General features: G+C 44.0%; 1 protein-coding gene across 1 annotated transcript in view; it reads left to right on the top strand.

Moving 5' to 3' along the window:
• Positions 1 to 23117, top strand: part of BTBD2 (BTB domain containing 2) — a 38865-nt gene extending 15748 nt beyond the window's left edge. The window contains exons 3-9 of the mRNA XM_065422003.1: positions 1166 to 1322; positions 4954 to 5059; positions 5816 to 6013; positions 9286 to 9478; positions 11740 to 11827; positions 18252 to 18398; positions 20059 to 23117. Of these exons, the coding sequence (XP_065278075.1) occupies positions 1166 to 1322; positions 4954 to 5059; positions 5816 to 6013; positions 9286 to 9478; positions 11740 to 11827; positions 18252 to 18398; positions 20059 to 20220 (1051 nt within the window). The 3' untranslated portion in view covers positions 20221 to 23117. The remainder of the gene's footprint in view (positions 1 to 1165; positions 1323 to 4953; positions 5060 to 5815; positions 6014 to 9285; positions 9479 to 11739; positions 11828 to 18251; positions 18399 to 20058) is intronic.
• Positions 23118 to 23412: the final 295 nt, after the last annotated feature.

Genomic DNA, 23412 nt, shown 5'->3' with positions numbered 1-23412 from the left:
GGTGGTCTCAATGAATTCAGCAGGACACAACTCTCAAGTGTCTTCAGGATTGGAAGCTCTCTTCTGTGCTGTAAATTCCACTAGACTGGAGCTCTACCTCCCTTGAGCAACTTGCTTGGATCAAGAGTGTCCCTGTATGTCTAGGCAGTGTGTTTGTGTATGAGATGAGGGAGGGTCAGGTCAGACCTGAACCTTCATGAAGGCTATTGGTTTTTCGCCTTTTGAAAGAAACTTACTTTCTCACATCACTAACTCACTTCCCAGTAGAATGGGTTGCTTCCTTTGGCTAGGTTAATCTTCCAAGAGAGTCTAAAGCAGTGTGTTCCCAGCCTTTGTTGCTATGAAGAGCGAGACCAAATCTGAGATCTGACCTGGGGGCTTCATTTACTACTAATCCATCGCTTGATTTTTTTTCATTGTAACTAACTATTTTGCTTTCTATTACCACTCGGTTAATTGAGTGATCTGACAATTGATATAATTTGCTAGCTCAGCAATAGTGAAGTGGAACACGAGGTTTCCCACTGAAGAACCATCACAGTAAGGGTGTGTGAGAGAGTAATGCGAAAAATAGGTGAAGGAAATATCACATTGCATTAGGTGTAAATCTTTGTTTGAATGTTTTTATACCACAGGTTTGACCAATAAAATCATTCTTATCCTCTGAATTCGACTTGAACACGTGTACATAGCACCTTCTTAACAGTTAGTGACTAGTCACGCCATGGTTGAAGCTCTGTTCTCATTTAGTCTTTTAATTGAACAGTTTGAAACACTTCAGCTAACTTGGCATGAACAGGCCAAACCCAGGCCAGGCTAGAACAGTTTCTGACCATGCATCAGGCATAGGTTTTTTTAAACCATTTAGCATGAGATGTGTTATAGTTCAAAATCTCTCTCCAATGCTCCATGTATACACTACCTTTAATGGGATAGTCACAGTTATTCCAAACCAGAATGGTGGTTGATCATGGTGGCAGAGTGGGGAAGGGCAGTAGCTGCTGTAATAGCTGTAAAATAGCTGTAAAAGTAAGAAATTGCACCGGCATGATGAGAAAACACATAATGGTCTTTGTGAATTAGAGTTTTCTGTCCTGGCTCTTATTGCTGTTTTCCAAGTAGTTAAAGCAGGCTTACAGAGCAGTACTTGTTTGCGTACTTCCAGATTTCTTTATTCGGACGAGGTTCAGATTGGCCCAGAGACTGTTATGACAACACTTTACACAGCTAAAAAATACGCTGTCCCTGCACTTGAAGCCCACTGCGTGGAGTTCCTAAAGAAAAACCTCCGAGCAGACAACGCATTCATGCTCTTAACACAGGTATGTTCTGAGGCTATTTGCATTTCAAGTCCTTTTAAACCGGCGCAGCAGCTTTATATGATCTAGGATGATAAGGATGTTTTGGATACACACACAAAAGAGGTGGCATAGCTTGAAAATGAACGGCTTCCTGTGCTCTGGTGTATTGTTTTAGTCCAGAATTTTTGCATGACTAGCAGGAGTTTTCTTGTTAATGAAGAAAGATGTAGTCCTTTAAGTAGTAAAGCATGAATTGTAAGTGCTTATACCAATTGCTGTCGGTATTCCAGAAAGAACCTTTTTGGTATGCCAAGTGCCTTGTTAATGCCATGATGGTGAGACAATAGTAAATTGCTCTGTAACAAGAGAGAACTTTACTGGGCTTCATCTGCCTGGAACAAGTGTTGTGGTCTAAAGAAGTGAAACTATAAAGTATTCACTTGTTCAAATTTAGGGCAACTCCAGGAATTAAATATTCACTGTATGGAGCCCACTGGCAGCCATCTAGAAGGCCCCTTTTTTGAAGGACTTCTTTATAATACCAGGATCCCCCCACTTCTGAAGAATGCAGAAAGTGTTCGGCCTTTTTCTCCTTAGGGAAGGAAATGAGAGGTGAGTAAGATGGAACAGTTATTTGTTGTTGCAAGTAACTGGATGGTGGCCTTTTTCCTCAACAAGTGCCAGCTCGGATCTCCACTGCAGGTGATGTGCACAGATGTGGAACCTGTGGATAGTGGGGTTGGTTGAGGCTGTGTGACCCTGCCAGTGTCCCCTTGTGAGGCTGAGCTGGGGCCTCAGCTGTTATTCTTTTCCTTCTGACTGCTGTAGAGAGCAAATCAGCCTTTAGTGGGTCCTTCATTACATCTGCTGATTTATTTTGGGAAAGTTAAGTCTTTCTGCATAGGAAGCTTCTTGTTGTTATAACTGAAAAAGTTAATATTTATAAAATTCTATGCCAATTTTTAGCCCCATCAGGAATTTTGCTCTTGTTTAGGGATCTGAGCCTTTCCTGGGCCACTGAAGGCCTTTCTAGTCATGGCTGAGGACAAATCCATGAGTTTCAAACCATAGTCCTCCTGTGATGTCACCCTGCACGTTCTGGATAAACACTTTGCTTGTTCTGCTTCAGGGCAGGGCATGTCTGACTGCTGTTCTGTGCAGGTCTCTTACCGGTCACACTACAGTGGGAAAGCCACCTTAGGAGAATGGGAGAAGGAAGAGTTTACAAACAGAAGACCTCGCATGGTCGTCTTCATGCAATGATTTTGTGTCATCAACATCTGGCTCCCCACTGGATGACTTCAGAGATTGCCAGGGCAGGATAAAACTTTGTCCCACAGTAATTTCTTCATTTGGAGCCATAGATGTCCCTCTGCAGTACAGGAGGAAGGGATTCTGCTTGTATTAAAGTCTCAGACGATAAAAGATATTGGATACCCAAGTGTCCACTGTCTCAGCAATACATGGGTTACTGAAGTTTCAGATGGACACATTGGCTTTTCATATTCCTTTTTCCATTTCCACAAGATTGGTTCCTGGCTCTTGACTTAAAGCACCCTTCCTATCTTGTGATCCACCTAGGTGATCAGAAACATCTTCCATTGTGTGTGGTAGACAGTAATCACTAGTCTCTGTACTTTCCATTCACTCTCCATGGCCCCCCAGGCTCTTAAAATGTCTGGCAGTACTGGCAGCCTTTCTGCGAAAAACAGGCATATTTATGTGGAGCTGTATCTCAATGACTGGCTGATAAGAGATTCCTGGCTCCAAGGCCAGGTCCAGTCCTTGAGCCTGGAAATCAACCTCAAAAGTCCATTTTTACCGCAGCACAAATAGTTTTGAAATGAAAGTTCTAGACTTTAGATTTGCAAAGGTATGTCTCCCACAAGACTGGTTGCAAATAATTCTCTGGTCCTGGAGCCCCATTCATCCTCAGGCAACTATGATTTGCGTCTGTGACACTCCTGGTCAGATTCTGTTGGAGATCATTGCGGGGTTGGATGAGATGACCAGATCAACAGGGGCTTGAAAACACTGTCAGTGTAGCTGAGCCATCTGTTGATGGCTTCATAGTTGACCATGATGTGCTGGTGCCAGATGTGCTTGCAAATGTCACTGAGCAATGAAGAAATGCAGAGCATGCTTCCAAACACCAAGACTCCTGTAAGTCTGATATGAAGCGACCTAGAGCATGTCAAAGCCTAAGATGGCCAGGACTTGTCCGCATCCATTGAAAGTGCTGGCATGCAGGCCTTCCAGTGTGCTTAGCTGGGTTGCTTCACCACTGAATTTGCTGAGTCACTATTAAAGCAGGGAATTCTGCCATATTTCAGTTCTCTGATGCGCTTGAGGTCTCAGCATTTGAAGCTGGTGTTACTAAGTTCTGGCTCAGAAAGCCTTGCGCAAGTCCGAGGCAGGAGGCACCTAGAGAACCAGCAGCTCCTTGAATGCAACCCTGTCTAAGCTCCTAAGTCAAAACACCTTTTTATCCATTATTTGTATTATGGTAGTGCATGGAGTCCCCAGCATGTTGTAGCACAATTGTGCTAGGTGCTGTACGTATTTAGTAAGATCCGTGCTCTGAAGAGCTTAGTCTAAATAGAAAAGAGAGAGCACGGAGGATAGGAAGTATTCTTCAAGGTGACCACTGCATATTCCCAAGTGTTCTGAATGGCTCCAAGGACCTTGATAGTTATGCTAGGCATAGAGGAGGTGGTACCAGATGGATTCAGGACGTTGGTGCTACGCATGCTGGGCACAGAACCGCTCTGGTGCTGGGTCCTTGGCATTCAATCTGGCGACCTTGGTGCCACTTAGGCTTGGCATAGAACCACTCTGAGGACTCTTGTATGACCAGACTTAGTCCACTTATACCATTGTGAATTTCCTTACTGTAAGTAAATGGATCTATTTACACCTCTGCAAACCCTCATGTAGACCAAGTGCACTGGCACAAAGCAGAACTTGCACGAGTGCAGGTTGCTTCAGTATGTTACTGGTTTCACTTGCAGCAGTGTGAGTTTCACTTTGCATCAATGTGCTGTGTCTCTATTATGGCATTTTCACTCGATGTAATGACATTGGTGAAGTTGTACAGTGCAAATTTCTTTAATGTAGATTGGCCCAATTTACTCAGGCACTACCGTCCCCCTCTTCTGAGGTAGCACTCTCAATTACACTTGCTCTCAGACAAAGGAGTCCCTTCTATAAAGGACTTCCTTTAACTTTATTTAAAAAAAAAAAAAAAAAAAAATCAAACTAAATGTAACCTAGTAGAGTTTACCCCACTATCAGCTGACACGTTGAACCTGACTTGTCCCTGTCTCTGCTGCCTGCAAAGTTATAGTTAACATGGTGCTAGTTAACAGGACTCTTCAGTCTTTCTAACTTGAGGTAACTTTTGAGTGAAGATGTATTCAGCTAAATTGGAGCCAAGTTTTCTTCAAGTAGGTGTATTGTTACTCTTCCTTAACTAGCTGTGAAAAGCTAAGCTATGTTGTCTGTGTCATGAATTCATTTGGCTTGCAAACTAGTGGTAAATCCAATAATTGGAGAAAGATGCTTTAAAATATCCTTGATCGTTATATTGGCTGCAAATAAGGAACTGAAAACAACTTTTTCTTTGCATTAATGATGGATGCTTCGTTGTTAGGCAAGACTCTTTGATGAACCCCAGCTGGCCAGCCTGTGCCTAGAGAACATAGACAAGAACACATCAGATGCCATCAATGCTGAGGGATTCACAGACATTGATTTAGGTAAGCTTTTTTCCTTTCTGCAGACTCGTGTAATCTAAAAGTCAAGCTTGTAACAAAAGTTTCTTTACTTGGCAATTTGTCCTTGTGGTTTTGGCCCTAGCTGTCTAGGGCCAGCTTCTCAAGGGCTGGGACTGACCGTCCCTGGGCTTAATCATATAGGGGCAGGGGATTCTCAGCAGAACTCTTAGAACTAGACACTGGCATTCACGTCCCTTGGTGCTGTGACACTTTGATCTCTGGGGCATGATACAAAGTCTGTCCTTTCTGTTGCTGTTGGGTTTAACATACCCTCTGTGGGAGGAGTTGGCAGTGTTTTGACATGAAACAAGATTCAGGTGTTAAATATTTTTATGTCCAGAGACACTGTAGTCTGCACGTTTCATAAATGGAACTTAAAAGTCAAAATATTCACTTTCTATTGCCAGTGGGGTAAACAGTCAAATTAAGGCATGGATAATACAAACTTTTTGGCTCTTATCCTGTTTATGTTCAAGTTTGACTTGTAGGTAACCAGAAATTCCTTTTCCTGCACACCAGTAAATGTATCCACTCTGTAGACACTGCTTGCTGTTGCAGTGGCATGCCTACTTGTGGAATTACTCATCAGGTTGTGGGCATACAGTGTTTAGGAGCAGTCCTGCAGTTCTGAATTCCGACTCCTTTCCTCACCTTGGGATTCTGCATTGGGAACTTTGGCCACTTAAAAATCAGGACATATGGGTCAGTGCCTAAAGTTGTTGCTGTCCTGCCTTACAGACACCCTGGTTGCGGTGCTGGAGCGGGATACCTTGGGGATTCGGGAGGTTCGTTTGTTTAATGCAGTGGTTCGCTGGTCGGAGGCAGAATGTCAGCGGCAGCAACTTCAGGTGATTCCAGAGAACAAGCGGAAAGTACTGGGCAAAGCGCTTTCTCTTATTCGCTTCCCATTGATGACTATTGAGGAGTTTGCAGCAGGTAACTGAATAAAGGCGCTTCTGGGAGACCTGGTCTCCACTTCCGAATCTTAGAGGATCAAGTATATTTACAAAAAAAGGATTTTCATAGAATATCCTAAACTGCTCAAAATACTTGTTAGATATTTGTTGTTGGACATCAAAAGCTACAGGTACATCACACAGCTTATCAGTAATTCAGTTTTAAACATCCCATGAAGAACCTAAGAACAGTAGCTTTCTAAAAGTTAAGTCCTGTTGTCTTTGCATATTATCTGTGTGTTTTACTACTGACTATATGAAAAAGGAAATAACATGATATCTGAATAGGAATATACTTTTCCTGTTCCCTTGAGAGAGTAGACTGCAAAAAGTGCTAACATTTAGTATTGAACTGTGGTGGTAATGGTGGTGTATCCTGTTCCGAAAGGTGACCTACAAAGGGAGGAGGAGTTGTAAGCCGTTCAGACTTTCATCATAAAGAAACACAATCGCTTTTGTGCTTCCTCTTAACCATAGAAGGATCAGGAATATCTAGTGTTGGCATCCCTGTTTTGCTAATGGGCTCTCCAGAGTAGATGCCTGGAATGGAAGCTTTCTCAGCCCTCAGTTGAAGAGAGAGAGGTGTTAGTTATTTCACAAATAACACTTTCCCTAAGCCTCCATCAGGAGAGCAAGTGAAAAAGATGTTCCCTTGGTTTAAACTATCTGACTAAAAACGTCTTCCTTTCTCACTTGCCCACTTGTCTCTTGTGATTTCTTATCTCTGAGGTTCTCCAGTCCTCCAGAGAGTAAAGTCAACTTGACATTTCTAGTGTTAAAAAAAAAAAAAAAAAAAAAGGCAGAAGAAAGCCATTTAGAAACATCTAGAGATCACCTTTCTACATTATAAAGAAGCAGAAGGGTGCACGAACACAACCTTTTTTTTTTTTTTGATAGGTCAGTTCTAAGGAGGGGGGTGGCTTCCATTACTTGATAATGAATTTTGACCTCTGCAAAATAAGTGAAAAATCAAGTTGATGATAATGACAGCCACGATAACCAAAAAAGTGTGCAATGTATATTTAAAGAGACGACGGCTATACTAAAAATCAGCAGTAACTGCCATGCTGTCTGTCTCAGAACTGACTTGGCCGTTGTCTGACATGCTAACCCTTCTGTTGGTCAGAGATTCAGTCCATTCTCACTGGGTGGCTCAATCCTGTTCGTCTGCTGTACATATTTAATGGCTTTCCTCCCCCTTGACGTTGATATCCATGGTCACAATGTGCAGTTTGTTCCTCATGTTTGAACCACTGCTTAGTTGGGTACAGGATTGTTGTATCAATTCCAAATCTGATGTAGCATCTGGTTGACTAAAGAAAGCATGTTTCTTCTTGACAGGGTCAAAATTCTCATCAGTAAAAGCCAACAATTTCTGCCTGTTCGGTCTTTTCCGTCTGGAAGATGCTGGATTTTTCTTCCCCTTCAGACTTTATGGATGACAAGTTCAGTTATGTAGGAGGCTTGCATAGGTTTTCGGAGTTCCAGGGTGAGAAGTTTGACTCTAGGGAAAGCCAGGACCTCTGTTCTGTGGTCTGTTATGACTGCTTGTTTGAGCTGTGGCCTCTCCAGTAGCAGGGAAATCACTGTTACTATCTTGCTTTGAGATTACGTATAGCAAATGTTCTTCCAGTGTCCATTCCAGTCTTTAAAATATCCTAGCAATTTATACTCTCCCGCCCCTCCTTCAATAAGGATGAATGGATTTGCTGCACTTTTGTCCTCTAAACTAACATTGTCAGAGCAATGCCTCTTGCGTCTGTGTCGACCACAGTGGAGGTGGGAAAATGGAACTGGTAGCCTAGATGAGAGGATTTTGGAAGCTGTTGGTTTCAACAAAACCAGCTTATAATTTAGTATAGAAAGTGGAGATCAACATAAATGCATCTTGGCTGGCTAGCAGGTCTGCCACACCCCTATCCCCTTAGAGCAAGGAATTTGAAACATTCCAGAACCAGGAATTGTGGCAACACTGGGTATGTTTAGACATGATCTGCTTGCAGTAATTTTTTGCTGATCAAGGTGTCTGTAAAGCCATTTAAATGTTAACAATACATATTTCTTTAAATTCTATTTCATCCTTGTCTCTTGCAGTCATGTGCCATCTTACACCTGACTTTCAAGACTATTTAAAGGGGCACAATTAATTTAAAAGTCACTGAATGTAACCAATCATAGTTACAAACCACACTTAGGATGACTAACTGGAAAAGAGGTGGAGATTTTTTGTTTGTGCATTTGACAGCAACTTTGTGTGTGATCCACTTCATTGTTGTGTGTTATCTTTCTCACTCGCACACAGAAGTTTCTTTGAAACACAGGACCAGAAAAGCTACTTCTGCAAGCAATTAGTCAGGACATACTATTTAAAGAGTGCTTTGGCACCACTGGAACCATTCAATTAAACTTCTTTTGGAAATTGATTGAGTTCAGTGTCCCTTTAGAAGGAATGCCTAAGATGACTGTACAGAAAGATAAGAGGAATTTTTTGGTTTTTAGCTTTCTGTATACTGTTACTATTTAACTATAGTCAGTTTTCTTTGTCTGTATGAAAGATGCATACTGCAACAGGAATAGAAATGTGGTGTGTGTTTTGTTTTTTAAAAGTGGGAACAAAATCCCCCAGAATGGCAGGGAGTACACAGGTGTAGGTGGTATTACCTGAAACCATGTCCATCTCAACAGTTAAAATGGGCTACCTTTCACATTGACAGCATCTTTTTAATATCTACATCTCTTCCTGCTGTACTTATCCCATTTCATCATCCCATCCAGGGTCTTCACAGCAGTGGTAATAAACTAAATGAGTGTAGATTTTTGTAACTGTCACATAAAATATAAACACAGATATCTCAAAGGGGTAGGGTTGGGAAATTCGCTGCATGCCCTTGATATTCTTAAGTGTTTCTGGTAGAACCCAGGCCAATGGAATAAACAACAGCATGTTGGCTGTATGGAAGTGTGCATTTATAATACATGCCAGACCAGCTGCTGATGTGTAGAGTCTCAACATATCGATGTGCAGGTAGAAAGCGGCCAGATGTACTGTGTTCTCAATGAAGCTGGCTTACTTTCCTGAGGGAATTTAAGTATGTGTGGCATTCCTTGTGTACATTATCTAGGAATCACCTACTCGTATTCTCAGCATAAATTTGCCTTCCATTGTAAAACTTGCAGCAATTTTTGCCTTTTTTTTTTTTATTTTTTTTTTTTAAGTGTTGACAGCATTGCTCTCTGTCTGCTCCTTTGCAGGGCCTGCCCAGTCAGGAATTCTGACTGACCGGGAAGTGGTTAGCCTGTTTCTCCACTTCACTGTCAATCCAAAACCCCGAGTGGAATTCATTGACAGACCACGCTGCTGCCTGAGAGGGAAGGAGTGCAGCATCAACCGTTTCCAGCAGGTGGAGAGCCGCTGGGGGTACAGTGGGACTAGCGACAGGATCAGGTCAGCTCTACTGCTAATTCTGCTGCTCGTCTGTTACTGTTCTATTGAGCTTTGAGCAGGCTTAGGCCTGGCCTACACTAAAATGTTCTACCAGTATAACTGTTGGATAGGGTGTGGCTTTCTTTACTGGTATAAGCCCTAGCATGTATGCAGTTATGCTAGTTAAGGTGCCCTATACTGGTATAACATAATTTGCTTCCCAAAACAGAATAAGCTATATCTGTATAAGCTCGTTTATACTTTGTATAATAACTATGCCCACGTTGGGTGGTGGGGAGAGATTGTTGCTTTAATTACACCTGTGTAGCTAAAATCGACTCCTTTCTAGTGTAGACACACCTTAAATGCACCCAGACATTCTTTTTGATAGAGTAAGTATCAGACCCTTGTCTAATTGTTTCCTGCAGCCTTATGGCCAAATCATGGCTTGTCTTTGGTGTTGATTCACCAGTGCTCTGTTAAATCTGTGCCAGTTCCCTGCTACACTAAGATATGCACCAGCTTTCTACTAACATCAAGCTATTTTTTGTAGATCTAACTTGCTGTAGATGCCAGGGCCAGAAAGGGCCATTGTGATCACCTAGTCCAACCTGCTGCATAGCACAGGTCAGAGAACTGCCCCAGAATGAGAGCATCTCTTAGAACCACATCCGGTCTGATGGAGAATCTATCACAACCCTTGATAAATTGTTCCAGTGGTTAATTTCTTACTGTTATAAATGTATACCTTATTTCTAGTCTGTATTTGTCTAGCTTGAACTTCCATCCACTGGATTTAGACCTTTCTCTGCTAGACTGAAGAGCCCATTATTAAATATTTGTTCACCCTGTAGATACTGATGGACTATAATCAAGTCACTCCTTAACAGTCTCTTTGTTAAGCTAAATAGACTCAAGACGCTCAATCACTGTAAGGCAGGTTTTCTAATCCTTTAATCATTCTATAGATTCATGCAAGGTCATTTTAATGGGTACAGTGAAGTGAAGGCTGTCTCAATTAAAGGCTCCCCTTACTGATTGCAAGCATTGTGGCCTAGTGGTTAGAGCAAGGCACTGGGAGTCTAGCAGAGCTGGGCTATTCCCATATTTGCTGCTGACTTGCAGTGACTATAGGACTATGTTTAATTTGTGTGGTTTAGTTTCCCCATCATGAAAGCAGGGTAAAACCTTGTGCTGGAGAGGCTATTACAGCAGGAAACTTTTAGAGCAAAGATCTAACATCAAGAAACCTCTTGACACCTATCTGTCTTTGAGTTAAAGTTGTCTAACTTATTTTAAGTGAAACTGTTTGACAGCATCAGCTTCAAGGTGCATGTTGAGCCAGGCTGCGGTGCAGTTTTGATATGAAATATTTTACACTGCTTGCAGATCAACTTTGAATGCGCCCTGGAGGTGCTTTGCAAATACATGTTAACATTGCAGCTGTTGTCTGAGGGGGTGAGGAGGTGGTGTTGAAAATGGGGTATCTAATTTTGGTATCCAGGGAGGAGGGAAAAGCAATCTAGTGTTTTGGCAATGGGAAGGAGGATGTATTTCCTTTTCTTCCCTGTCTTGTGGGCATGGGGTGGGGGGGTGAAGGTAGCTTTTGAATAAGGTGGGGTGTGGGAGTTGTCCAAGTCCTTGTTCTCTACCCAGGCAATCTTGACAGCAGCTAGCTGCTCACTGCAAATACACCGAGCAATTATGCACAAGTACATTAACTTAATGATTCTGCTTCAGTGATCAGGTGCAAAATATTTAATGTTGACATTTAAAGTATTCTTCTTTGGCTTCAGTGTTAATCTCATTGAGGTGAGTAGGAGCAGTTCATCCCTCTTGGCTTTATTTTCAACCTCTCCAGATTCCGGCAGACCACTGCATCAGCTTCGACTCAGTTCACATCTTAGAGGCTGTCTTTGCAGTCCTATGGGCTAGAGAGTTCATTGTTTTTAATGAAAGCTCACATGTGACAATGTACATAGCCACCTAATCCTGTCCTGTGTGGGGTCAATCTGAGTGTTCATGATGCAGCATGAATTGCTTATGGTGGTTTTAGGGATGCAGAATGCAAAATTCTATTTTCCTTTCGTGCAAATCATTAACTCTCAAGGATCTAAGACCTTATTGAAAAGCACACTTAAAATACAGTACATAATTCACCAAGTCTTAGACCTGAAAACAACCTTTGAGCTAAGGTCACTATGCATCCGCCTTACTTTAGCAGACCAGCTTGCCATTGTTGTGCTCACTCTTCCCTGTTAATGTCTCTTTAAATCTTACAGGTTCTCAGTAAACAAAAGGATATTTGTAGTTGGGTTTGGACTGTATGGATCAATACATGGGCCCACAGACTACCAAGTAAATATACAGGTATTAAACTTCCTCTTTTTACTGTGCTAAACATGCCCTTTTTTTGCTGCCATATAAACCTTGCAGGTTTTCAACTATACAGTTAACTCCTTTTTATAAAAAGGTGCCTTCATGTTTTATAGAAATACTGATTAGCTGAGCAGGGTGGGTAAAGGGACACACTGGGATTAGGAGGAATAGCTACTTTCATACTCCTGTTTCTATTCTGCTATAAATTGCATCCATCGCTGTGGTATCCCAGTGCTGCCATGTTGGGAGTTTAGTGCTCATAAAAATGTATAATCTGACCGCATTGAGACAATTCAGGTGAACGTTCGGGTTAGGGAAACAAATGTTTACACAGACTAGTCCTTTGAGTGATTGCGTGTCATTCCACTCCTGATGTGCATGTGCCCTTGCGTGCAGTTGTCAGGAAGTTCTTCCCTCAAGTAATACCTGTCGTGGCAACTTGTACGCTACTGTGTGGTGTATAAAGGGCCCACCCGCCCCTGAGCCCTCTCAGTTCCTCCTTACCACTCGGGATTGTCCTTGGAATTGCTTGGCTGGCCTTAGCAAGTGTTCTGTGTGTTCATTGTAATTCATTGTGGACAGTTTCCTAGATTCATAGTGACAGGTTTCAGAGCGGTAGCCGTGTTAGTCTGTATCCGCAAAAAGAATGAGGAGTACTTGTGGCACCTTAGAGACTAACAAGTTTATTTGAGCATAAGCTTTCGTGGGCTAAAACCCACTTCATCAGATGCATGTATGTAGTGGAAAATACAGTAGGAACACACACACACACACACACACACACACCCCACCCCCCCATGGAAAAAATGGGTGTTGCCATACTAACTATAAAGAGAGTACTCGGTTAAGGTGGGCTATTCTCAGCAGGAGGGGGGGGGGGGAACTTTTGTAGTGATAATCAGGATGGCCCATTTCCAACAGTTGACAAGAAGGTGTGAGTAACAGTAGGGGGAAAATTAGCATGGGGAAATAGGTTTTACTTTGTGTAATGACCCATCCAGTCCCAGGCTTTATTCAAGCCTAATTGAATGGTGTCAAGTTTGCAAATTAATTCCAGTTCTTCAGTTTCTCGGAGTCTGTTTTTGAAGTTTTTTTTTGTTGGAGAATTGTGACTTTGAGGTCTGTAATCGAGTGATCAGGAAGGTTGACGTGTTCTCCGACTGGTTCATAGTGTTACACTATCTACACCATTAAGTAAGTACTATGTGTTTTCCTCAGTCCCCAGTTGGGTTTTTTCAAGTTATTTGGGACTGAGGGATGCCTTGGTCCCTGGGCTTCAAGCTCTCTCTCTTGCGGAGCCTGAGGCCAGTGAGCAACCGACACTCAAGCTGCCGAAAGTGTTTCGGGGAAGCTCATATTCAGGATTGTTGCCAGATCTGGAAAGACTTTAAGCCTCGGATGAGGAAAGACAGAAGCCAGCTTAAAGTTTTTGCTCGTGAAGGCGCTCCTTTGAGTCGGCACTGGTCTTGGGCACTGTTGGGAGCAGCTCCCCCTTGGTCAGCAGAGGGATAAGAGAGATTGGCTCCTTTGTTTTCCAGTGTTGGAACCAGTTTCACTACTCTCCACCAAGGCACTGCTACCTGCTAGGGAACCTTCAGCGGGAGTACCATCAAGTGCATGGCCAGGGAGTCTCTGGCACCAACCCCCTGTTCAGTGGCCTTTTTGAAACCTGTGGGGTTCCCCCTGGTTTCGAAGGTCATATGAGGCATTCATGCTCTGTGTCGTCGGAGAGAGGTGGGGAGTCTACTCGTCAGGCACGGCCTGTTCCTGAGCCCAGTAGCAAGCAGCAAGAGGTAGTTCACAAGGACCCTGTTGGACAGCTAATGAAGGAGCTATGCTGGCCTCTTCTTCATCTTCTCCTGATGAGGCAGTCTGCTCAGGGGACATTCACCTGCCCCAATGACTGACAAGGTGAATCAAGAGCTGCGAAAGAGCGTGGCCTTAATCCTGGAGATCCTGGTGGAGGAGGTTAAAGAATCCTCACACCACCTTGTTGACATTTGCAGTGCTCAGGGCTTTCACAAGAGTCCAATAGACTTTACAAGACTTGCCCTTTGAAGTGGCTTTGCTGTTTTCAGAGAAAACTGACTCTAAGCCCCATGGCTTGAAGGACTCTAGGTCTACTTTACAGTCTTTGGGGCTGTATGCACCAGCCCCATCCAAAAAGTACTTTTACCTATAACAGACTCACTGTTACTCTGCTTCTGCTTCTCGGAAGGACCTGCAGAGAAAGAAGAGCAAGGGTTATAGACATAGACCACCCCTTCCGTCTGCCTCTGCTCCATCTAGACGCCTAGTGGGTGCTAAACAGCTATTTTGATGGGATGCTCGAGGCTGTCACGCCAGATTCCATTTTCCCTATATTTGCAAACGGCTTTCCCACTTCATCAGTGCTTGGTTCTGGATTACTTCAGCCTGCTGGGTATTAAGATCTATGGAAGTGGGATATACACTTCAGTTTGTTTCTGCCGCTCCCTCCTCATCCCTCATCAGGAGCCACTCTCCCAAGGAGCTCTTCCTCCAGCAGGTTCAGCCTATCCTTTAGGTAGGAGCCATAGAGGAGGCTCCCCAGTGTCCCAGAAGGGAAGTGGTTCTAATCTGAAAGCAAAGAGGTCTCAGGTCTATTTTGGACCTGCACCAGCACAACAGATCTCTCAAAAAGAAAGTTGAGCATAGAATATCAGGGTTGGAAGGGGCCTCAGGAGGTCATCTAGTCCAATCCCCTGCTCAAAGCAGGACCAATTCCCAACTAAATCATCCCAGCCAGGGCTTTGTCAAGCCTGACCTTAAAAACCTCTAAGGAAGGAGATTCCACCACCTCCCTAGGTAACCCATTCCAGTGCTTCACCACCCTCCTAGTGAAAGTTTTTTTTCTAATATCCAACCTAAACCTTCCCCACTGCAACTTGAGACCATTTCTCCTTGTTCTGTCATCTGGTACCACTGAGAACAGTCTAGATCCATCCTCTTTGGAACCCCCTTTCAGGTAGTTGAAAGCAGCTATCAAATCCCCTCTCATTCTTCTCTTCTGCAGACTAAACAATCCCAGTTCCCTCAGCCTCTCCTCATAAGTCATGTGCTCCAGCCTCCTAATCATTTTTGTTGCCCTCCGCTGGACTCTTTCCAATTTTTCCACATCCTTCTTGTAGTGTGGGGCCCAAAACTGGACACAGTACTCCAGATGAGGCCTCACCAATGTCGAATATAGGGGAATGATCACGTCCCTCAATCTGCTGGCAATGCCCCTACTTATACAGCCCAAAATGCCGTTAGCCTTCTTGGCAACAAGAGCACACTGTTGACTCATATCCAGCTTCTCGTCCACTGTAATCCCCAGGTCCTTTTCTGCAGAACTGCTTCCTAGCCACTTGGTCCCCAGCCTGTAGCAGTGAATGGGATTCTTCCGTCCTAAGTGCAGGCGTCTGCACTTGTCCTTGTTGAACCTCATCAGGTTTCTTTTGGCCCAATCCTCTAATTTGTCTAGATCCCTCTCTATCCTATCCCTACCCTCCAGCGTATCTACCACTCTTCCCAGTTTAGTGTTATCTGCAAACTTGCTGAGGGTGCAATCCACGCCATCCTCCAGATCATTAATGAAGATATTTAACAAAACCAGCCCCAGGACTGACCCTTGGGGCACTCTGCTTGATACCGGCTGCCAACTAGACATGGAGCCGTTGATCACTACCCATTGAGCCCAACGATCTAGCCAGCTTTCTATCCACCTTACAGTCCATTCATCCAGCCCATACTTCTTTAACTTGCTGGCAAGAATACTGTGGGATGGTCACTTAGGTTTCCATTATCCCTCCCTGGATCCTGGTATACTGCCCGCGATTGAAAAGATGCTTACTTTCACGTGGCAATTTATCAAGGTCACAAAATTCTTTGGGTTTGTAACAAAAGTTTCATTACCAGTTCACGGTGCTTCCTTTTGGCCTGTCAGCAGCTCCCTGGGTTTTCACAAAATGTGTGTCTGTGGTAACTGCTTTCCCGATGAGGCTAGGAGTACAGGACTGCTCTGATCTGGGCAATTGGCTAGTCAGAGGCCGATCCAGGCTCAGGTACTGTCCAGTGTACATCTCATCCAATCAACTTTCGAAGCTCTAGGTCTGCTGATCAACTTCGACAAGTCTACATAGACAGGTCTACACAGTTTCATTTGTCAGCCCAGCTGTTCATGGCCATAATAGACAGAATGAAGAGTCTCAAGGTCTCCTTGCAAAGAATTTCATCTTGCATAATTTCCTGCCTTCGTGTGTGTTAACAACATGGCAGGCATTTCCCTGCCGAGCCCCAGAGTATCGCAAGTGGCCTCTGCGGTGTTCCTTGCACAAGTCCCTATCCTGGCCATTTGTAGGGTGGCAACCTGGTCTTCAGTTTACACCTTTGCACCCCAGCGTGCCATCACTTGGTACTCCAGAGACTGTGCTAAATTTGGACAAGCTGTACTCCAGTCCGTGTACATGAACTCTGGTCCCTCCTCCTACTTTATGGCCTGTGAGTGGCCAAGAGTGGAATGCACTTGTGCAATCACGCAAAGAAGAAACAACGGTTATGAACCGTCTGTAACTGTTCAAGATGTGTTGAACGTGTCCATTCCACAGCCTGCCCTCCTACCCCTTTGCCTTGGGGTTGTCCAGCAAGAAGGAACTGAGGGGGGCTTAGGCATGGCTGGGCCCTTTCAGACAGCACCCAGTGGCGTGCAGCAGCAGAGGGCCCTTGAGCTGCCCCAACGGGTACCACTGAGGGAAAAATTGCCAACGACTGTGCGTGGGGCGCACTCACGCCAAGAGTGGGATGGACACGCACGTCACCTGTCGAAGCCCAACGCTCGCGGAAGGTTTGTAACCGTTAGTTTTATACAGGTACAGCTAGACCGGCCCATTTCTGCTGTGCTTGGGTCTGGCCTTCTCAAGCAAGGATAGTCAATGGTGACAAACTGGGTGGCGAGCGCTGGGTGACAGCTAGCTATCTAGCAGGAAGGGAGGAGACCAGCAAGCTAACTCAAGCATTAGGTGAGCACATTAGCTTTTAGTACATATTTACATCCCATATGTAGCCATAGTAACCAGTGGAATACATTTGCCTTTGCTCATTTGAACTCCTTCCTATCTTCCACAAACACTTTACATGATGGTTTTTTAAACGCGATTGTTGATCGATACCCCCACATCCAGACAACAATCAACCTGTGTTTCACAGGCAGCGAGATGAAATACCAGTTAAGAGACTAACACTAAGGCGTTAAAGATTCTCTTAAAATGTGGCATAAACCAAACAATGGGAGGGTGGGGTGAGGTGGCAATAATGCATTGATGGGCACTTGTTTGGAATGAGCAGCGTTCCCTACGGTTTTACCACCATCAGTCCTGGCGTTGTTCCAAAACAGTGCCAGTAGACAGTTGGCTCATGACCGAGTCTGTTCTTTCAGTGCAATCACTGTGCAAAGTGCTCTAGGATCCATTTGGAAGAAGTGAGTTGGAACAACACATTAATACTTGGCTCAGGAAAGTTGAACACTGCTTATCCTCTGGGGATGGGACCTCCGCTTCAAAGCACTTCAAATCAAACCATAGCAATCAAAAGAGCAGTTGTAAAGAAATGGATCTCCAGTTCCATTGCCAAAGGGTAGGAAGTACATAAGCTTCATCTGACCAGCATTTACATTGATGGGTCCCTTACTGAGAACACTGTCCTCGGTCCCCCACAGCTCAGCACTAGAGACCGAAGCAAGAATATCCCAGCTGAAATCAACTATCAAGTGCAGTGTAAAGGGAGAGACGGTCTCAAAGATTGCTGGGATCCAAACCTGTGAGACTGTGTCAATCCATAGCCGTATTTAAATTGGACCCAGAAATAACTGGAAACCAGTGCAGGCTACCTAGCACTGTGGAGTCTCAGACCTCACTAAATCACCTAGTCCCAATGACCCCCATTTTGTTCTGATTAAACAGTTCTTTTCTCTTTGTGAGGCATATTCAGTCTCGTAAAGTACTGTTTGTCCCTGTCTACGAGTTCACTCTAATTTTATAACAATGAATTTGACTCTTAACAAAAGGCCCCTTAAATCTCTGAGTCTGAAAGGCATTAGGGATCTTCAGAATCTTTTTTCCTGTTGTCTCCCTGTACTGACTTGTGTTGATGCGTTTGCATTTCAGTTTAGTTGTATTTTGCTAAAAGGTCTGAGTGGTGGAGTCGGCAGACGTAACGCAGCTAACATCTGTACCAAAGAAGCCTGTGTAAAGCTACCTTATCTCTCTCCACCAGTCCAATGGAGTGTTTAGATAATGAAGATCTTCGCTAACAGACCTAACGTGCAACTCAGAGAGGAAATAACTTACTTAAATGCCAATTCCAATTTTTTTAAAGAAGCTAATTACACAGATTTTTACTTTTCTAATCCATCTTCCAGATCATCCACACAGACAGCAATACAGTACTGGGTCAGAATGACACGGGGTTCAGCTGTGATGGATCCTCCAGCACTTTCCGGGTCATGTTTAAAGAGCCTGTTGAGATTTTACCCAATGTCAGCTATACAGCGTGTGCGACACTAAAGGTACTGTAACGGGGTTCTAGCTTCGGCATGTGGCTGGGAGGGAGGATTCATGGCTTTGCTGGTCTCGTGGGAAGTAACATTGATCCTGTTTTTAGACCTCCAGGGCCTCTTGCTGTTCTTTGAAATTTTGCATTTATTGTTTAGCTCCTTACCAATATGCAAGTGGCACGTCAGGGGTTAACATTCAGAGTTAGTTTTGTTTAGTAAATGTTTGCCAGGCTAGCTAATGGTGCTGGCTGCATTAGTGCTGAAATTGTGTCTTTCTGGCCAGTGTAGATAGTCTTGGTTTTGTGAATCTATTTATAGTTATGCCCTTTCTACACGAAGGAAGCAGCATCGGTACATAGCTATCAAGAACTGATAACGTCGTTATATGGGTTAAACCATGCAACAATGGCCCTGTATACACTAGAGTTCAAACATAGAAGCAGTTTTTGAAATAAGATCTAAGGTAGAATGAAGGCCCCATTCCTATGAAAGACTTCGTTAAAAATCTTCCCGTCGCTACTTTCACCCTTGATCTTTCTATTCAGTTTGTAAACTCTTCAAGGCAGGACGCTCTTCCTATGTGTCTGCACAGCCCCTAGCATAGTGGGGCTTCATGGTGGTGTTGGAATACAGTTGTATGCAAAGTCTTTATTGTCGTAGTGCTAGGAATACTTAGGTGCAGCTAGTTTTCAATCTGAGAATCCTCTTTGCGTGCGCGTCCATACTGACAGAACACATGGGAAAGCCTCTAAAACTTGTCTCTGGTCTTAAACTAGAACAGTGCCCCAATTCCCTGTGGGAAGGTAGAAATGTAAATCTAGCCATGGGTTTCAGATGAGACCAATTAAGCGTGGCCATAATGGGTCAGTAGTTGGATGGGTGATGGAAAATCAGGTATTGCATGAAATGATTTAATAGTGTGGACATTTGCCCAGTGTTTGAATACTGCTAGTGGGCAGCATGGCTCTTGGAGATGAGAATACCAGGGTCGGGAGCATTTGTCGTACAGCACTTGGAACTTTTTGCAAGACTTAGCCTGTTAGCAGCCTAGTTCTGACCAAAATTCCATTAAATGGTTATATTTTGTCTACCTAATTGAGTTCTTTTCAACTGGACAGTGTTTTCTTCACTACAGGAAGCCTGTGGCAGAGGGGAGGTACAGGAAGAAGTGACAAGCCTTCACGTAGGGGGAGGGAATGGAAGATGTAGGAAGGGTTGAATATGGTGTACAGGAAGGAGAGTGGAGTTGCTGGAAGGCAGGGAGAGAAAGGGGGTGGGGTTGGTAGCAAAGAAGTAATGAATAAAATGAGTAACAGCAGCTGCCCAGTGAGGGCGAATTAGCGCTGGAGGTCTGTGCGTGGCCTTTTTTTGAGCCTTCCCCTTTGAAAAGGAAAAACGTCTTCAAAGCAAGTCCGCATAAAAACCTCGGACTGCAGAAAATAGCTGCTTGCTGTTGGTGTATTAAAATACTTGAGATTTAGTAGCTGGGAGTTGCTGAATGTCCTCTGTTCCTGAGCACTTCGCAGAGATGTAGGGATGCTCGTCACCTAGCAAGATCAGACCCTGAGTTTGTAACCTAGCAATGTGACTGAGCTGATGTGGTTTCGCTCTGGTCTGGCCGTATTCCCAATCTTACTAACTAGCCTGCCCCTGTTTTCTGTTACTAATGCAGGGTCCAGATTCTCACTATGGAACCAAAGGACTGCGCAAAGTGATCCATGAATCACCAACAACAGGAGCCAAAACATGCTTTACGTTCTGTTACGCGGCTGGGAATAACAACGGCACTTCTGTGGAGGATGGACAGATCCCAGAGATTATCTTCTATACATAGTGCAGCTGTTGGAATCAGCTATGCTGGGTGAACATTTGTCCCCCTCTCCCTCTCTCCCATGCCCTTCTAAACGAAATCTCTGGCTGAGTTAGACCATGCCAGTGGGAGCCACGCTAGCCAAAGGTCTCAGTAAAATAATTGTAAAGCTCATGTTTTGCCTTGTGCTAGTGATGCTGCTGCTACCACCACCATATACAGACTAACTGGTTTACTGGTGTCATTTGTAGGTTGCCTGTGGCTAGTAACTCTTCATTTTACTGATAACCCTGTCTAATTTCATGGTTTCTTTTATTGTAATGAATGTAGATGCTTTTACATCAGTTGGAAGCATGGAAACAAGTGGCTCTGATTGTGGTTAAATTCTCCACTAGGTGACAATCCTGCAAAAAGAAAATTCATATTGAGGGTCATATTGACTTTCTTCTTCCTCGGCCCTACTTGGGATTGGGAGGAGAGGGTTTGCCAGGCTGATTCAGCAGTACTGCCAAAATGGGGAGGTTTCTCTGAGAGCGGTTTCACGAGAACGTGCCTGCCATATTGCCAGGCTGTACATACCGTCGCTGTTTTCAGAAAAGGAAGGAAACTGGTGTTCACGGAGGTTTTCCTATTTCAGCACTACATATTGTGGGAGACCTCAGAACGGACTCCCAGCTCCAGGAGAGCACCTCTGCAGAGACCGACCGGCGTTTTTGCTAATTTGAGACAATCCTTTAAGTTGGACAGTTAGTGCAACCCACCGGAGACCCCTTGTGGCTAGATGATCCTGTACGTAGGTGGAGAGGCCCAGTAGATCAGCACTTAATAGGGCACCTTTGCTACCTACGTGCAGGCTCCCCTGCTCTGTCCTGGGGGTGCTTTTTGCAACTTTTTCTGTATCCTATTTAAACAAATGGGGGAACTAAAAAATATCCCCTGTGCAGTGTTTAGCAGCAGGGAATCCATACTGGTAGCTGCCACGCTAACTGAATCCCTTCAACTTCGAGGTAGCAGTTGACCTTGGTTGCTTCTACCTGACAATGTGCCTCACTTGGCTCCAGTGTAAAGTATATTGCTGCTGTCTTCAGGCAAGTCGCAACATGACTCTACTGTCTTGTTTTCTTTGCATCACTGACCGTTTGTATTGGATCAGAGCTCTGCTGCCCTGATGCAAAAGAGGAAGGGGTTTGGTGTTCAAGTGCCACTTCTTTAATAATTGGCAGATGGAGCGGGATTTATGAAACAATAGAAAAAAACACTGAAGAGTTTCTGCTTGTCCACGTACATTTCTCTGTCCCCTCACAGCTAGAGCCTGTTCAGTGGGTGTTTGGACAGATTCTCAGAATGATGCTCTTACTGGAGACTTCTGGTTGACTTAAACAAAGCTTTGGCACCAGACTTCAATGGGGTGGTTTAATGGCAAAAAAGCCACCCCCCCCCCCAAATCTCTGTTCAAAACTGGTTGCCTTTCACCATAACCAGATGTGATTTCAGCTAAGCATGACCTGTTGCTTTGATGGGAAGTAGCTGTGTGACTTTGTTTTGTAACTGCCTGAATGGTCCCACCCTTGCCCTGACTAGCAAAGACTAAAGGGATTTTTACTTCCCGGCAGTCTGCAGAGGAGGAGGGTATTTGAAATAAAGGCTACCTTTGTAAGCATAGATGGCCAAACCATTCAGAGGTGTTTGTGTGGAATTAGTGCATGATGGTGTTGTCTCTGATAAGTTGGGGTTCATTAAAAAGCTTTTCTCGCTCTCTCTTCACTGCAGGGCTCCCCTTGTTAAATTTGTGATAGCAGTCCCTGATCAAAGCATTACATGCTGGTCATCCTCTACTGGAGTGGATGATTTGATGCCTGTTACCAGTTGGGAAACAATATCCCATTCTGACACCACCTCCTCCCCCTGGGCTGCCAGAGTAACCGGGTCTCGGTTCTGTGGCTGTCTTCATAACTTTCCACCACCGAGATGGCAAAAATAAACTATCAGGAACCAACGTCACCTAGAAATAATCAGTGTAGATGTTAGATACTGTTGTCAGTGTGTTATGTTCTTTAGGAAGACATTGTGAGATGTATTTTGTAAGCCTGCTTCAGGGTAGGCAGTTTTTAAAATACGGCCAGTATGAAAAATGATGGGTCCACTACTCAAGTTATTGAACCTGATTCTGTGCAATGCAAACTATATTCTGAAATGGATGAACAGAATGGAGATGCTCCTTCCTCTAAGAGGGAAATTGCCTTCTGTTAGAATGTACATAGCTGCCCTGCCTGCTTCTGCGCTCCCCTTTTTCACCTCTTCTTGTCAAAGGTTGTGGGAATGCCTGCATCGGGGTTTGGGGCTTCTTTGCCCATTTATTACCTTAGGTGTAAACGCTTTGCTGTGAATATAGCACTCCCTGAGCATTTCTGTATATAAGTGGTAATAGCAGAAATTATTGGACCATGAAAATAGCAGGACACGTAAGTCATTTAGGCTCAAGATCTTGTAACATAGATGAGGTTGAGGTGTAAACCTGCCTGGTGGCTTTTTTTCCTTTTTTAAGGTTTCTGTTTTTAATACTACTACTGTGTCAGACACCCTCCCTCCAATCTTGCTTTCAAGCCACCGGGCAGGTCGCTTTAGAGTGTCCTGCTGAAAAATGTTTTTAAAAGAAAACTTAAACGCTGGATAACATCTGAGCAATTTTTGTTCTTACAGCTTTATGTGGTTTGAGGCAATTCTGGCTTTTGTAGATAGTATGAATGTAATTCATTGTGGAACATGCCCGTCTCCAAAAGTATGAGAAGTTTCTAGTGTATCATGTCACCTCAAACAGCTGGCAACGTCTAGACTCTAGTGCTATATTAATGAATGTATCAAATGCTCATTCAGTGTTCACACTCTGCTTTTTGCCAGCGTTGTGATTTGTAAATAGGAAATCAATAAAGACATTGAGGTTGTCTTTAATACAAAGTTTCATGATTGGAAGAGAGCAGATGGCAAAACAGCACCTGTCTTCAACCAGTGTGGGAAGAGGACTGAGGTATCTGATAGTGGCAGGGTCCTTAATTTCTCTTCCCTGGATGCTCTAAATTGCCTTAAAAGTTTGACCTTTGAAGCAGTGTACAAGTATATCTTCCTTTGTTCCCCTTGAGATTCTCCCTTGTAGAGAAAAGTTCAGTGAAAGACAGAAGTTAATGCAGGGAGGTGGTGGTGGTCTGAGAAATACATCTG

Source organism: Emys orbicularis, chromosome 24 (genome assembly GCF_028017835.1).
Source record: "Emys orbicularis isolate rEmyOrb1 chromosome 24, rEmyOrb1.hap1, whole genome shotgun sequence".
Classification (NCBI taxonomy): Eukaryota; Metazoa; Chordata; order Testudines; family Emydidae; genus Emys; species Emys orbicularis.
The sequence above is the reverse complement of the archived record's forward strand: the minus strand, read 5'-3'. Positions and strand labels throughout refer to the sequence as shown.